The sequence below is a fragment of the Quercus lobata genome, chromosome 10 (genome assembly GCF_001633185.2).
Source record: "Quercus lobata isolate SW786 chromosome 10, ValleyOak3.0 Primary Assembly, whole genome shotgun sequence".
Taxonomy (NCBI): Eukaryota; Viridiplantae; Streptophyta; class Magnoliopsida; order Fagales; family Fagaceae; genus Quercus; species Quercus lobata.
Genome location: NC_044913.1, coordinates 21450358 through 21467132, shown reverse-complemented (window position 1 = coordinate 21467132; position 16775 = coordinate 21450358). Strand labels below are relative to the sequence as shown.

The window sequence follows — 16775 nt, the reverse complement described above, 5'->3', positions numbered from 1 at the left end:
TTTACTTGAAAAGTTGAAAGCATGCAACTCAGAGGACATGGTAGTTTGCATGTTAAAACCAAAAAAAGATACAGAAAACATCCTATATTCCTACATTATCATACGAAAAGAAGGATTTGGCTGTTTCACCTTTTCAAAATGATGAAACTAGCCAAAAACACAAATATCACTATACCTTATTAAATTATTTTCAGCAAATAAAAGTGGACTCCTCCATACACGTCCAAACAAATGCAAGACACAGGTGATAGTGTTGCAACAAACCAGTCCTCGGTAGGGAGACTTGTTCAATAAAACATCAAGAAACAATAGATAACATAAAAAGGATCAACTACCTGAGAATCACGTGGGTCAATTTTGGTAGCCTTCCTCATAAATTCCTGGGCCTTCTCAGTCTGGCCAAGCTGAACGTATATGTGCCCAAGAGCCTATAGCATGAGAGAAACATCAATTCAACATGAACCATAAGGATAAAGTTGGAGGGCTAAAAACAGATTTCTGATTGGTTTGGACATTGCATGTCAAATGATCTTTAAAGACATTTGCAGAAAAATGATTTGTTTTCTTGCAATTTTCTTGCCTGAAGAAAAATAAAATGAAAAAACTAATATATTCTAGTAAGATGAGGTAGTGGCACCGGCAGCTGGTTTTGGCAAGGTTGCCAGCAAGAGCAATTGCAAGAACATAGAAGATGTGGAAATTATTTTCACTCAGGTTACATTCACAAAACAATCAAGCCTAAAAATCATGAAATAACACTTTCAATTGACTAACTCACTTTCAATGTCTCACAATTATCAGGGTAAATCTCCAAAACCTTATCGAAGTTTGACTGTGCACTTCTCAAATCCCCCAACTTCAACTGTACTTGTCCCAAACCTGTCATCAATTTTCCAGCATATGAACAAGAAGCGATAGATCAAAAGAAAATAAATATGAAGACCAATTATAACAATTCTGCAAAAAGTGCATCCACTTGGATACAGTGTTGAACAATATAGTAGTCACCGCATTATGCATGTTGAAAAGTGGTAATAAAACCCAAATCCATTTGAACTATTAAATATGAATCCCATATGATTTTATGAACACAATTAAGCATGCTTCAAGTTACAAATACATCAGGCATTTATCTGTTACATAAAATAGCAATAATCAAGTCAACTCAACTCAATTAAGCCTTAATTCCTACTAATTGGAGTTGGCTGGGGCCTGGGGTATCCTTCTTTGCAATCTACCATATCCAAGGCATATAAGCAAAATATTATATGATCATATTGTTCCCCAAGTCCATATAAGTAAAAAAAAAAAAAAAAATCAAAAAATTATGATAATTTTTGGTGTCCTATTAACCCTTTTCACACCTCCAATGCACAAAAGTTAATACAATGCATTATAGCCCCCAAATAAACCAATCATGATTGTGGTAAAGATGAATGATTAAAAATTAAAGCATAATAATATTATGCCAACATATCAAAAATGCCTATAAACAGATTAAAACCATAATGATATGACAATGGCACGTGGTTACTGACCATAATAAGGAAATATAAATTCATATGGCTTATTGATTTCCTTGACAGATGCCATGTAGTACAGCCCAGCTTTTTCATAGTCCCCCTAAAGTTAAGATGCAGAACATTAATATTATTAGTAGTCAGAAAGACCATAGACTGCAAAACAAGCTTTTAAACAAAGGAGTTAACTTCAGATGTATGCCTAACAAAGGGAAAGAGGGGAAAGAATGAAAGTCAAGGGAAGAGAGAGAGGTGCTTTTGGTAGTCAAAGTAAGTCACTTATCATAATACATGATGGATAAGGGTGGTTGAATACAAAAAGGAGACAAAGATTCACTTGAACAGGCAAAACAGTCTTATTTCCCCCTCCTTCCACCTTTTTTTAGCAAGTAAAAAGTTTGCACACCTCATTAAAATGGTATTAAGGAAAAGGGTATTGTTTCCAACCTTGCTATGGTAAGATCGTGCTAAATTGTAGTAAGAATGTGCCTTTGTTGGTCCATGATTGGTAACAGCAAGAGCAGTTTCAGTCAGTTGCTCAACTAAAAAATGTTGACCAGTAAAGAAGAACTGATTTGCTAGATAATTAAGCGCCATTTCTCAATATTCTTCATCTCCTTCCCATTATACAGCAGCTGCTGTTGCTGAAGAGGCACACTTGTCTGCCCACATACAAAGCCAAATCAAATTTAACGTTCATAAATCCATACTCAAATTTAACTTTCCAATCCTAATTAATACCCCGTTTCGTTCCTCAGACAACTAAGAACCAACTGACCCCAAATACATATAAAAAATTTAAATTTCACAATCGAAGTTTACAATCCAATAGTATCAAACTCAAATTGAGCAAAAAATATTGATGACGCAGAAGGAAAAACAAAGAATCATTGATGCAACAAGTTTGTCGCTACTGCTGAAACAGAACAAAATATTGCTAGAAACTCACCAGTGAAGAAAATAAATCATAGAAATCAAGAATGGATTACAAACAATCCAATCATTTTTATTTTTATTTTCACATATAATTTTATGCCAACTGCTACTGATTGGCATGGCATTTTCAGATAATAATCCAATTTTCAAAATCATCTCCAAATAGGCTCTAGCTCAAGAACACCATGAGGGTGCGGTAGTGCAAATAATATTAGAACCAACCTATTACCCAAGGAGTTAAGTTTCCAGACTTTATCTGATTCCAGACTTCTTCTTAACAGGAAAACCATATTTACATGCTTCAAACCCCAATTTGAAATGCAAAGAATAACTTTGAAGAAGAAGACCACAGTTTTACCTGAAACAACTGAGCCATAAGATTAGAATCACTTCGAATATGCTGCTGGAAAGCTCCAGGGTTCACAGCAGACCCATCTGGATTGAAGCTAAAATTATTGGTAGGTGCACTGAAATAATTTCAAATAATAAGAGTCAGAAAAAAGCTTTAGATTCCTGTTTAGTACCTAACAATTATTGAGATAAAATTACAAAAGTTATCTTAGTGTGCTTCATCTTGAGGAATAATATTTCCTTTTACCTGGGATCTAAAATGTGCATAGGGAATAAGCGTTTTTTTAAGGACGTAAACCCCAATATCCTCATATTGAACAAGAAGCATGAAAAAAATTGTTACAAAAAACATTTTTAAAAAAAATATTAAAAAACTAGGCAGGGATTTTGTGACAATAAAGTGACACACGTTTGACTATATCATAAGACAAGCCTATTTACATCTAACCTTTAGCTCCTTTATAGTAATATAAAGCATTAATAAATATTAGAAAGTAATAATAATAAAAAAAAACAGCCCACAGTTATTGAAGTAAATGTAGTATTTGCTACCTCATCATCAAAAGAAGGTTCCATGCAGGCCATTTGGGGCCAGCAATTACCATCAGCTCCTAAAGCACCAAACTCACCTCTGCTTATAACTGCCTAGACAAATGAAAAGGAAATCAGAGTTCATTGCATTTTAGAAGCAAAACCTGGATTTAGAAAAAAAAGCCACGCATAAATTATACCATCCAGACATAGGAAGCAAATGATCTACCAAACTTAAGCAGTCAAAGGAGTGAAAATATTTTGTTCATAGATGTAAATAGTTAATAAGTACATATTAAAAGTATTTGGGATAAAAAAGAAACATTAAAGGTACAACAAAGTAAACAACTCATGCAGGCCACTAACTTTTGCATAAGGATCCAATAGAATCCGAGAAGAATCATAGTAAAGCCCTTTGTCTGGGGAGAATTTTCCATCAAATTTGTAGCCATAAAGCATGTGTTTGAAGTCTCCTTTCAGGAATACATGCCAGACATCGCCTGTCATATTTGTCAATGGATCAAGTGAGATTTGCTCAGCCACTTTATTCTTCAGAGGTAAATGGCTAAAATTAGTTATACATGCACCACAAACTATGAGACTTAAAGACTCATAAGTTTGATCAATGACTCTTAAAAACAGTATTGTCGTTTCAAGAAGCTAATCTTTTAAGCCTCAAAACTCATGAAATATCTCTGCTAATTACGACATGCAACAACTCCTTGGTATAAGAATAAGAAGGCCATAAAAACTATCGGTTTCCAAGATATACAACAATTCACATATTTCGTAAAGTAGCATATACATCCATGACGGTCCAATGAAATTCATAGATATGGGAAGAAGTCCTGTCAAATAGATATTTTTTTCTTTTGACCACCTCTTGAGCTTTTAGTTCCTATAGTAACGTGAGTATTGTTATTGTAATTTAGGATTAGGAAATGTACAGATAAGGCCTACTTTTTTTGCCTCAAAAGGATCAATGAGTCCTAATCTATTTCTTTGAGGAATAATATGTCCTAAACTTTCTTTCCAAATAAGTTCAACCACCTATAATTAAAAGTAGAGTCGATAAGGGTTGCAAGACTTGATGGTTGAGAAGAGCAAGAGCTTTCAATATCTTTGAGCAATAATTCATAAGAGTTGAGAAATTAAAGAGAATATGAATCATAGGATAAGAGGCGAGTGGATGAAGTGGAGAGGCAAATCAGGAGTATAATGTGATCATAGAGTATCTATGTAGTTAGAAGAGAAAATTTTATAAGATTGATATGCTAAATGTACCTCGAAGATAACAGCAACAAGAATTGTATCATTCACAAACACATGAATATCTACCTCCAGCTAATGTCCCAACTGTACCTTTCACCTAGTTCAAATAATGTACATTAAATCATTTTGGCCACAAAAATAATTTTATGAACTTTTCAACACCAGCTTGAAATGTCCAGTTAAAGGAATAAGGTATCATTTGAGTTACCTTTTTTGAACCTTACGCTTTCTCGTATAATAAGGAGGAGGTCTTGCATGTCCTTCATCAGATGCCTCCGGCCCAGCGTTGTGTCCATGTTTGTGCCCCCCTGTCCCACAAGGAGGTGCCTTAGATATGCGTTTTGGCCGACCTTCTGCCGCTGCAGCTAACCCAACAGGCTGCTCAGGCTGAACATGGGGTGGGCCAGTGGATGTACTGTGGGAATGTGGGTCCTGTTGCAAGTCAGGAGGGGTTTGATCAAGACCCAGGTCAAATGATGGAATAGGTGATAGCTCAGGAAATGACCGTGGGGTGGGTGGACGAATGTCAGACCCAGGACAGGCATGTGGAGTGGGTGGAGGGATGGTGGGACTAGGGGACTCATGTGGGGTGGGTGGAGGGATGGTGGGACTAGGGGACTCATGTGGAGTGGCTAAAGGGATGGTAGGGGTAGGGGATGGATGTGAGGTGGGTGAAGGGATGGTGGGGCTAACGGATGGATGTGGGGTGGGTGAAGGGATGGTGGGGCTAAGGGATGGATGTGCGGTGGATGGAGAGGGATCGAGGGTAGGGACAACCTGAGGGGTAGCAACAGGCGGACGAGAGCAACGTCCGGCAGGAGCTGTGCTCGTGCTCGGGCTCTCAGTAGTGCTTGGCCTCTAAGTAGGCGCTGCCGCAGGAGTAGCTGCCTCCTCGTTCGGGGCCTCAGGTTCCCGAGGTCGTACACGGCCAATCTCATGCACTGCCTCCAGCACATTAATAATGTCATTGTGCTCCTCCGTGCCCACTAGGTGACGGCGCATCATACGGACATATCCTTCAATCTGCACATGGAAAAACCAAGTATATTAATAATGCAATATCAAAATGAAGAAAGCCAATCAATAGTATAATTTCAGGTTGGTTCCAAATTGATACGGCAACTAATAATTGGAAATTATAGGGACACCAAGTGTTACATTGGACTAAATTGAAATTAACTTTTGTATTAAAGATGTAGTTAGCGGATATCATCTTCTGAAAAATGCAAATTGCCAATGCCAAATGAGGAAAAAAATTAAAAATAATTAAAATGGAAAGATGAATGTATACCATAACTCTAAAGGCTGAAATACGAGATATGACCTTAGAGCATTCCAAATTAGATTTGTATATTCCCAAAGTTCTCTATAAGGTAAATCAACTTCGATTGTCTATAAGCAATCTTAAGCAGACAACAATTTAAAAGGGAGGTTTGATGGTAAGCAAACATTGGACCACATAAAAAGAGTTCTCTAAACAGTGGTAAACTAAGTAACAAGTACGGTAAAATGTAGAAGACATGGAGAAGTTACCATTAGAATGAATCTAGCACCAGGGATATCGATAAACCTTCGAGTTATCCTTGTGAACCAATCGAAGTACTCGTGCTGTAGAGGCATATCACCAAGCACTGCTTCACAACGCCGTTGAAGGCGATGACCCCAGTCCGTGAGATGCATAGCATGTCTCCGCATCCAATCAACACCCATCTTCCCCCTCAAATCAATTGCATGAAGCACCGGGTCCGTGTTAACATTGCGGGGAATTTCTTGGATCATCCCAAATTGCCGAACGACACGATCCGGTGTATGTTTCTCTACTAGATGGAAACATACAAGCGGCACGATTGCCGTCCACACTGCCCTCCCTGCAACGCACCACGGCGGAAGGTTCTCGTATTCATCTTCATACGGCTGCCACACCACCTACAACAGCCCAACAACAAATATGCAACACATTAGGCAACTATCTTTCTATTTAAAAGTTCAGCAAATAAATATATCTTGTTCTTGAACATGTTGAACAAAGCATTTTCATACCTGGTTTGGCAACATTAAAGCTATTTGCTCCCGATACCTGTCCCTGAAGACCTGGGCGGGCCTATTTTTCTTGTTTGGAACCCACACCCACCTACAATCAAGAACAGGGAATCAATATCTACAACTTCCCAAGTAAGATAATATTATGATTAAAACTATAATGTAATCAAGTATAACTACTAATAGAATCTTATAGAAATTGCCTCAATTAATAATATCACTAGAATGAAAAAAGTCCTTATAAAAACAAAGCACATACAAGCCATATGACAATGACAAAATTAGAGTATATTAACGTAATCATATATATTGAAACTCTGTTTAACATTTTTAAATGTTGACATAAATGATTCGTACAACCCTTTTAAATAAAAATAAAAAATTTATATTTTAAATTACATGATTGTAAGCTTAGGTAATGATCACATATTGTAAATGAAGTTACTAAGGTACAGACTTACTTAAGGGACAGTGGACCACGCACTGGAGGACCATAAGCACCCACTGGTGGGCCACGCTCCACTGCCGGGCACAAAAAGGGGAATCTGGCCCACGCCCAATACTGGACCAACAATAAACACCCACCAATCTGACTAGCTTTCTTATCGCTTGCCCTGCATAATTGTCGGTACAACCATGCAAGGCAAGCACTTCCCCAACTATACCTTCGTGGGTTGCGAAGGTCTTCCAACTGCTGCACCCACATTAGATGCACCCTATCACCGGATTTGTCCATGAAGATTGTGTCCCCCAATAGCGCTAGGATGTAGCATCGTGCGTACCTATGCACTTCATCGTCTTCAGCATTAGGCGGCAGTGGATGGGCAACTTGCTCCAAAAGCCGTTTGATGAGAATCCTTTGGCCAGCACATTCCAGATGGTCTTCATTGGTAGGTCGAAAGCCAAGGTACTCATCACACACATTCTCCCATTCTTTTTGTGTGCTCCCTGTTACAGCGTCACCATCAACAGGAAGTCCAAGAAGAACCTCCACATCCTGCAGTGTGATGGTGACCTCACCATGCGGCATGTGGAATGTGTGAGTCTCGGGCCGCCATCGCTCCACTAAGGCCATTATCAGGCCATGATCAATCTCTCTACCCGGAGTCCTGAGAAGTCCCTCCAAACCAAGTGCCTTAATGATATCAATGACTCGATCGTCCACCATTGGCTCTCGATTCGAGAACTCTTCACTACGGGCACGACATTTAAGGGACCCTGGATCCTGCACAAAACGATGCATGGATTAACATATGACAACAAGTTGAGTGCAATAGAAGTTGTTTATAGTATTTATAACACCCACCATGGACTAACATGTGGGGTGGATTAACATACAACTTATAAACATACAACTTATTATTAATTTCTAAAAGCTAGTTAATGACTTGATGCTAACTAAGAAAATTACACTTTAAAGATATTTAGGTCATAAAATCTCTTATTGGCATCAATGTTAAACATTCGTTTTTACCGTTGACTTTACAAAATGCGATGCATGAATCAACCATCAATAGATTCTAACAATATGTTAACACAATAATACAAGAGGGATTTAGAATAAGGACTATTGCACCATGCAATTACCACACTAAGTGAAATATAAAAGTTGATGGGATTTTATATTAAAAAAAATAATATAAAATAACTTTTTTACCATATTATCTTATACATCTCATATGGGTAATGGGTGTGGTAATTTCATGGTGTAAGCCCTAGCTACTAAACCGGATTTCAATGCATACAGGAGGTTTGTTGTTTAGATTTATATGACTATGTCCACGAAGGTACTTATGTTTTTTTCTACTCTTTTTTTTTTTTTTTAATCTATATATTTCGAATCCAAAGCATCCTCTCTTTTTTTTCTCGGTCCATTTCTCTGAACTTTAATACAGTTGCAACTTACTACTGCCTAAGGCATTATACATTCAATTTTTCGAAGTCTTTTGAGATATAGGGCAGGCAAGCAAGCAAGCATGTATTTAGATTCAAATTGTTCATCGAGGATTGAGCAAGATTTTCTAAACCACATTAATTTAGCAGATGACATTCAGAACTGCATTACAATATTTTCATTTTTCTCATTAACCATGGTTTTAAAAGACCAAAGATTAAATGAAAACGACAGTCACTTAGCCCCTACGATACCAATTTTTATTTTATGTGATCAAAATATATCACAATTCCTTCACATGAGAACGGATCCGGGTAAAATCCATTCCCAGGTGGAGTGATATATCTCAATGATACTAAATACCTTCTATCATACGGTTATCAGCCTCAAGATCCACCATTGTATAAAATCTGAAAAAATTGTACATCATGGGTTTGTTGTGAAAATTGATTGTTCAAATTTCTGCAGGAATTTTCCTGCATAATTTCTGCTAAAATGCTTGACAGAAAATTTTATTTTGAATCCAAAGTGTTTGATAAAATGCTTGACAGAAAATTTCTAATTTTTATTTGGTTGTATGATGTAGCAGCCTATATAATTGACATGAGTGAAACAAATTAAATTAGCTACGGGGAAGAAAGTTGTTATTATTTTTACGTGAATAATTTTCTTTTACCTATTGAGGGGTTAAGTATTATTTGGTTGCAAAGTTTTAAATTAATCACCATAATCTACACATATTCTATGTCCTACTAAATGGTAGAAACTCAATTGTTAAAAATAAGCACAAAAAAAGAAACAATAGAATAGTAAAGGTACAAATTAAGAACTAAGTGGGCAGAAAAAATTATGTGGTGTCTCCATTATTTGAAGGTTAGCCTAGAATCTATATAAATAAAAAATTGTTAAATATATTATACGGGTACACCTTTGTTAAAAAATTGTTAAATATGTTGAATCATGTCTACCTCAACCATCATTGAAACTACTTGCTTTATTTATTTATTTATTGGTCAAGTATCATGTACAACTGTCCGCAAGAGCCTTGACAATATCAAAGTGTGTTTGTTGCTTCGCCTAGACATGAATGCAACCTTAGCACTGCTATAGTTAAAATATTATTGAAGATGCTTCATAAGATCAATGCCTTAGTTAGACATTTCGTATGACAAGGGATAGGTTGAAGGAGCTTGATATGCATAATGTATGCTTGCAATTAATTGGTTTACAATCAATTCATGGTTTGCAACAAAATATGCCTACATTCTCCGAAGTTTCTACTATAATTGTAGGTGATTTTAGCAATGAAAATATCCACCATTTATGCTATAATATATGTACAAAAATTTCAAAAACCATTTTACATAAAAGCTTATAGCATTATCCGCGCAACGCGCGGGCAACCTTCTAGTTAAAATACAAATAACCTATTTTCGACTAAAACAAATATTTTTAAATTTTAAATTCATTTAATTAAAACCAAACTAAAGTCCAGGTTCAAAAAACGAAATTCACCACACACAAAAAAAAGTGAAATCTTTAGTGGTGTGTTTTACCTGCCCATTCCAAATGGCTTCTGATCGATGGTTGGGCTGCAACGTCAACACTGACCTGTCAATGGGGCCAGGCTGCGCATGGTTAATCTGTCCAGCATTTGCAGCAGCCATACTGCACAAAAATGATAAGCAATTACCACATACTAGACATTATTGAAAACAAAACAAAAACAACCTAAAAAATATTGTCAATAATAATACATAATGAAACAAGGTATGCATTTGATGTTACATCTAACTTTTTCTTTTATATAGGTTATTTGAACAAACCTCTAACAAAACCACAAAATACAAATAATTATTACTTTCAAGTTGCATCCATCTAATAGGTCAAAAATAGAGCACAAAGGAACAATCTCTGTCCCAAAGCTTTAATTAAGCAACTTGTTGTTGTGTATGTATTGCATGGTTTGCAGAGTGCATATGAGAGAGAGAGAGAGAGAGAGAGAGAGTGTTCAATAATTTGAATAACTGATTATTGACAATTATATGGCATTAGATTTTTTATTTATTACAATATGCAAAATACGAGAAATAATTTTAAAAAAGAATTCAATATGCAAAATAATTTAGTTTAGTTATCTAAAAGAATTCAATATTCAAAATGCTAAAGCAATATTTACGTTTGAAAGAATAAGGAATAACATTGAATGCACCACCTCCTTGGAAATTTGCAACTGTAACTACCTGCATGTTTATGCTTTTATGTTTGAAAGTTTAACTAAAAAGCTAGGCAGTAACTAAAATGCCGTTCTGCCAAGGCTTGTCATGGACATTTATAATTCATTCACTAAAAAGTGGTAGGGCACAACATGGAATAAAGGGAAACAAAAAGAAATTAAGAAATAAAAAAGAAGGCGGCATTTCTAAAAGACGATATTATTGCAAAGAAAGTATTATAATAAATTGACAATTGAAAATATGTATCTTTGTTTCATTTCCTAGGGGAAAGAATCCCATGTGCATGTTGCCATGTTGTTAGATATAGGAACAGGTTGTTTCAACCGGAAGTGATCTAACTAAACTATATCTACAATAATCTATGCAATTAGTTCTGTGTGAAACTATTAGCACATGCTGAAAAGACCAAAGGGGGGGAATCAAACTTTTTCAAATGGGATTTTAATAATGACATTGTACAAGACAGATACCACATATAAAAAATATATGTGGTGGGAGGCAGAAAAGACTTAATGACAAGGCCAAGGGTATTGATGGGAAAGCTCTGTAAGGGTATTGATGCAGGAATAAGATAGGTTTTTTAAGGCTGCACTATTTATTTGCGTTTTGATGGGAAGGCTCCCTCAACCAAAAAAAGAATCTGATACAAGGAAATAAACTTTGTTCTTATGACTTAATTTATGTTTCCAAAATAATTTACGTTTCCATCTAAAAATGGAGAAAGTAATATTTTCCTCAAAACAATCTAATTTTGGTCAAGTGATGGTTCCAATAACGACTGCTGTATTAGATATTAGGAATTTAGGGGACATGTATTCCTAGTCACTTCTCATAATAAGACTTAAAAAAGAGAGTCAAACTTGGCCAATGTATGCTTCCTATATAGGAATTGGTGACTTTTTTTTTGGATGAAATTTCAAATTGAGCTCAAGTTTTGGGCTTTTGAATAGTGGTCTAGCTAAGTACATATCTTCTATGGATTTATATTTTTGGATATTAATAGGTTCCATGTTGTTAGTCCCCAATTAATAGGTAAGGAAGTAGAATCACTGGACTAATGGGCTTTGTTAATCTTTGTTTTTTTTCAGATTGATCCACGCCATCGTTATGGACACAATTTACACTTCTACTATGATGTCTGCTCTGATAGCAAGAGCACCCAACCTTTCTTCTACTGGTACTCATGAAAATTAACTTTTTCTTTCTTGGTATAATTGCTTTTGATTTAGCCTTATCCTTCTTTATCACTGATTTCTAACTTTATTTTTCTCCTCCTCTGAAACTGAAGGTTGGATGTTGGTGATGGTAAAGACCTAAATCTTGAAAGGTGCCTAAGGACTGTTCTACAACGTCAATGCATCGCGTATCTTGGACCAGTAAGTATTACTAATCATACCATCTGTTACTGCATTCCAATAATACACCCCCTCTCCATTTTAAATGTGTTTATTTCATGGTTTAGATTAAATATTACAAATTTAAGTGTATCCACTGCAACATCATTTAAAATTTTAAGTAACATGGCTCTTTATACATTAGATCCAAAAAATAATATCTTAACTGTGAAATGGACCCCCTCCAATCTTGTTTCTTCATCAAATTTGTTGTGTTCAATTTACATGCACACACTCCCATAAGCATCTTTGCAACCTAGATAAGTGCCTACATAGATAACTAAGTGGCTTCTTATGAATGTGGATAAGTGCATATATTTCACTATTTCACTGTTATAACTTTACATTCTCTGTCGTTTGGTATTACAGAAAGAGAGGGAAGCATATGAAGTAATTGTAGAGAGTGGAAAGCTTTTATACAGGCAAACAGGGATGCTTATTAACACAGTTGAGGGTTCTAAGTGGATTTTTGTGCTCAGCACATCAAGGGCTTTGTATGTGGGTCAGAAGAAGAAAGGTGTTTTTCAACACTCAAGTTTTCTATCGGGAGGTGCTACATCAGCAGCAGGGAGATTAGTTGCCCATGATGGGGTTCTTGAGGTACTATCTATAACATAGCATAGACACAATTATTGATTTTTCATCATGTTGCAGTTCAATTTCTAAGCCAAATGCATCTCTCTCTCTCTCTCTCACACACGCACACACACGAACACACCAGCATCTTATATATTGGTCTATCAAACAGAAATTTGGATTTTTAAGTGCTTTGCTTATTAATTTGTCTTATTTCATTTCTAAGTGTTTATCTGCACAGCAGTACATTCTACATTTCTTATGGTCTTTCTAAAACCTACCAAAGATGAATCTGAAGCATCTGTGTTATCTGCAATCAAATACCCAAATTCATCCCCTTCAAAGCCACACCACATGTCATGCCATTTTTTTGTCCTCCTTCATCACAATAATATACTCAAACAAAAAATAAATAAAAAATACTGATGTTATCTAAAATTCATCCCCGAAATTTGTCTTAATTCGAACATAAAATTCGAATCTAAAAAAGTAAGTAACTGAGAAATGGCATACTTGAAAAATGGGAAGGAATTGAAGCAACAATCTGGGAATGAAGAAGAATGCTTCTTATACAAAAAAAAAAAAAAAAAAAAAAAAAAAAAAAAAAAAAAAACAAACAAACAAGAGAGTGACTGAGACTGCACCTTTTGTTTCAGATACCGCGTAGGTGAGCGACAGAGTGACTGAGACTGGGTCGGTGAGTGGGTTGGGGCCGGCGTCGGCGACGGTGACGCTGAGAGAGTGAGAGGAGGAGAGGGTGAGCGAGAGTGTCGATCGGTTTGCTGAGAGCGTGAGTGAGGCGTTTGACTGATGAGGGAGAGTGAGTGGGTGGGTGGGTGACTGGGTTGGGGCTGCCGTCGGCGACGGTGACGCTGAGAGAGTGAGAGAAGGAGAGGGTGAGTGAGGGTGAGCGAGAGTGTCCGTCTGTAGAGGCGTTTGACTGATGAGGGAGAGTGAGTGGGTGGGTGACTGAGAGAGAGCGTTAAATTCAAATATATCCTATTAGAAATCGACCTTCACACACTCGGTTTCCACATGGAAATCGACCTTCACACACTCGGTTTCCACATGGAAATCGACTTTCTGATGGTCGATTTTCAGATGGCTGCCACCTGGCAGTACGCCACATCAGATCGTCACGGACAACCAAAACCGACTCTATGAGAGTCGATTTACAAAGCCCAAAATCGACTGTCATAAACTCGAGATGTTACTAACCCAATTAGTTTCAAAACCGGACCTATTAACTAGATAGTTGGGAAATTAGGCCTATTTTCCAATTTCGTTCCCTCTTCTACTAACATGAAAAATTGATGATTTTTGGTTTAAGTTATATTGGAAAAAAGTTATCTAAATCATTTTCTAAGCAACAATCACATGAAAAATAATAATTAAAAATCGTTTTCTCCAAGTAAATATTTTCCACCAACACGCATTAAAGGTGGAAAATTTGCGATTTTTTTCAATATGAAAAAGCGAACATTTTGTCACTTGACGGTAGGCATTGGGGCCTAGCCTAAAAATGTCTAACCTGAATTGCAATTAAATCTTAAATATCTCTTTTAGAAGTACTAAAAAATTTCAATTAGTTGAATTATAATTTTTTTTTTTTTTTGGCAAATATGTCACATCTTAGTTCTTAAAAAGAGTGAAAATTTGTTTCTATAAAAAGAAAAAGTGAACAATCTAAAGGACTTGGTATTTACTGCTCTCATAAAGATAATCGTCAATGAAAGAGATATCAACTGCTCTAAATGAAGATAATTCTCACTAAGAGAGATGAGATCCTAGGCTTCAACACAAGACTTTACGAATGCCGACAAGTAATATGAGCATCCCAACACATTATTGGATTCATCATGACCAAAAAAAAAAAAAATCATAGAGCTATATATGTTAGACTAGATATGTGACAACTAGATCCCTTATCTTTAAATTCATATTATATTTGACCCCTCTTCAAACTTGAAGCTCATATTTTTAATTTATTAATAATAAATATTTTATGTATTTGATATATAGATATATATTGTGTGGGCGTCATCATCCACATATGTTTAAGATCGGATGGAGGAGATAGCTCCCAATTTAGGGCCATCAGAACTATAAACCCAATGGACCACATAATTAATTTCACTAGTTATAGAATGCCTGTTTTTTATCTTTATTTTAATGTATTTATTTATGATATTTCTTCTTCTTAATGGAATACCTAATTTGATAGCAACGTGGATAGATAGAGTTGTCAAAGTTATATTGAAAGTGGTTGAGGTCATGTACCCAATCCCAATCATATTTCCGAGATTCTTGAACCCCATATGGTCCAGGATCCTCGAGTCAATGGATGACATAAACGAGATACTAATACCAATAAATTTCATTTTATTCAATTATCATGGGAAATTTTAGAATTTTTCACATAACCGAAACTCTAAAACATGACAAAATTAATAAAAAAATCCATTGATCATTTACTCAATTATATATCAAATTTTATTTGATTAAATCGAACCATTTATATTTTGTATAATGATTGTATATACCATCCCTCTCAATAACCTCTCTCTAAAAAACCATTTTTTTAAAAGACAAATTAGGATTTTAACTTATAAGTTAAAACACTAATCAACATTTAAGTATGAATGATGAGAATTTTATTATGGAGCTAAACGAAAATATATTCAGTTCAGAAGACTCTAATCAAGTAGATGCGGATGGATCACATGGTCTTTTTTTAATAATCGGATCTAAATAAACTAGTTGGCTCATCGTGAGCCATGCATGCACTAGACTCTAGACATAAAAACATAATTAGGATCATTAATTTTAAAGATAATTTTTCAACTAATTAATTAAGTTTTTGATCATTCCTAACCAAATTAAAGAGGAAGGGATAAGAAAGACCGAACATTTTTGGTACTGCGCATTTGATCATACAATTACTTAAAAAGAAAACAACACACGCGCGCGCATGAATGTGATTAATTTAATCACCAAAAGCAGGATTGCTAACATAGAAAAAAGAAAGAAAGGGGGGGGGGCTTACCCCATAGGTGGCGTTGGAGCAAGTTGATTTGCCAGAAGACTTCTCGGCATCGGCGACGGGATCTCCTCCATCTGACGAGCAGCAGCAACACCACAAGTACTGGTATTCGATAGCACAAGGATGCATATAGCAAAGCCCACAGCCACAGCTGATGATGACCAGCCTCCACGTAATAATAAAGATATATAATAAGCAGCCATACCCAAAGATGAAATACAGAAGGAACAAAGAAAAAGAGAGAGATTAATTGGCAGTGGTTAAGATCGAAGAGCTTAATTATGAATTGGATTCATAACAAGAAGTATTTATTTAAAGAAGGAATATTAGATTTGTCCCACCCACACAGCTCAGCTGGACAACGGCTTTCTCAAAGTCATTTGTTGTTTTATTAATTTTTGCTAATTTTGTTGTTTTATTAATTAGTTTCTGTCGGATAATATATATATTATTAGTTGGGAGATTTAAAATTTGATATATAAATGCCTTGTCTGATTCTGTGTGTCACATATTTCCATATATATGAACTTAAAGAAGTTTGTAGGTTTTTTTTCTTTTAAATGGTTTCATTAGGATTCCATTTGGTTGGAAGAGTGGAAAAGTAGGAGGATAGAAAATTGTGTGAGAGTGAAAAAGTGAGAGGATAAAAAATATTTGGTTTTCCCTCTTGTTTGTTTGGTTGGAGGGGTGGAAAAGTGGGAGGGTAGAAAACTCTTTTGTTTGGTTGGAGAGAAAAAGAGAAGGATGAAAAATGTAATTTATATAAATTGACTATTATACATTTCTTACATAATAGGTAAGAAATAGATTTATTTGTACTTATTAAATAATATAAATTTACCACATCATACATATGAATTTATATTATTATAATGTAAAAATTACAATAGTGTACATATAAATTTAATTGGGCAAAAGATTTTGTAACCAGCAAAAACTTGGTCACCAAAAAAAAAAAACAAAAAAAAAAAAGGAGAGGAG

At 35.6% G+C, this 16775-nt stretch overlaps 2 protein-coding genes across 4 annotated transcripts; both read right to left on the bottom strand.

The window, feature by feature from the left end:
* Positions 1 to 272: 272 nt before the first annotated feature.
* On the bottom strand, positions 273 to 5004 carry LOC115963263 (protein CTR9 homolog). 3 transcript variants are annotated; one of them, XM_031082206.1, is made up of 9 exons: positions 4819 to 5004; positions 4623 to 4707; positions 3705 to 3838; positions 3360 to 3452; positions 2815 to 2923; positions 1968 to 2182; positions 1539 to 1623; positions 779 to 879; positions 273 to 428 (listed from the first exon to the last, which is right to left on the bottom strand). In XM_031082206.1, exons 6-9 carry the CDS (start codon positions 2115 to 2117, stop codon positions 288 to 290), a joined length of 477 nt encoding a protein of 158 aa, XP_030938066.1. In that variant the 5' UTR covers positions 2118 to 2182; positions 2815 to 2923; positions 3360 to 3452; positions 3705 to 3838; positions 4623 to 4707; positions 4819 to 5004; the 3' UTR covers positions 273 to 287. The 3 variants fall into 3 exon arrangements, with proteins under 3 accessions (XP_030938066.1, XP_030938067.1, XP_030938068.1); XM_031082207.1 differs by lacking the exons at positions 3705 to 3838; positions 4623 to 4707; positions 4819 to 5004 and having other exon boundaries at positions 3360 to 3461; XM_031082208.1 differs by lacking the exons at positions 3360 to 3452; positions 3705 to 3838; positions 4623 to 4707; positions 4819 to 5004 and adding an exon at positions 3055 to 3126.
* On the bottom strand, positions 2758 to 14013 carry LOC115964502 (serine/threonine-protein phosphatase 7 long form homolog). Its single transcript, XM_031083800.1, has 11 exons — positions 13396 to 14013; positions 10101 to 10212; positions 7112 to 7875; positions 6651 to 6741; positions 6144 to 6536; positions 5499 to 5633; positions 4819 to 5387; positions 3705 to 3903; positions 3410 to 3452; positions 3055 to 3061; positions 2758 to 2923 (listed from the first exon to the last, which is right to left on the bottom strand). The coding sequence occupies exons 2-11, from the start codon at positions 10209 to 10211 to the stop codon at positions 2758 to 2760; spliced, it is 2478 nt and encodes an 825-aa protein (XP_030939660.1). The 5' UTR covers position 10212; positions 13396 to 14013.
* Positions 14014 to 16775: the final 2762 nt, after the last annotated feature.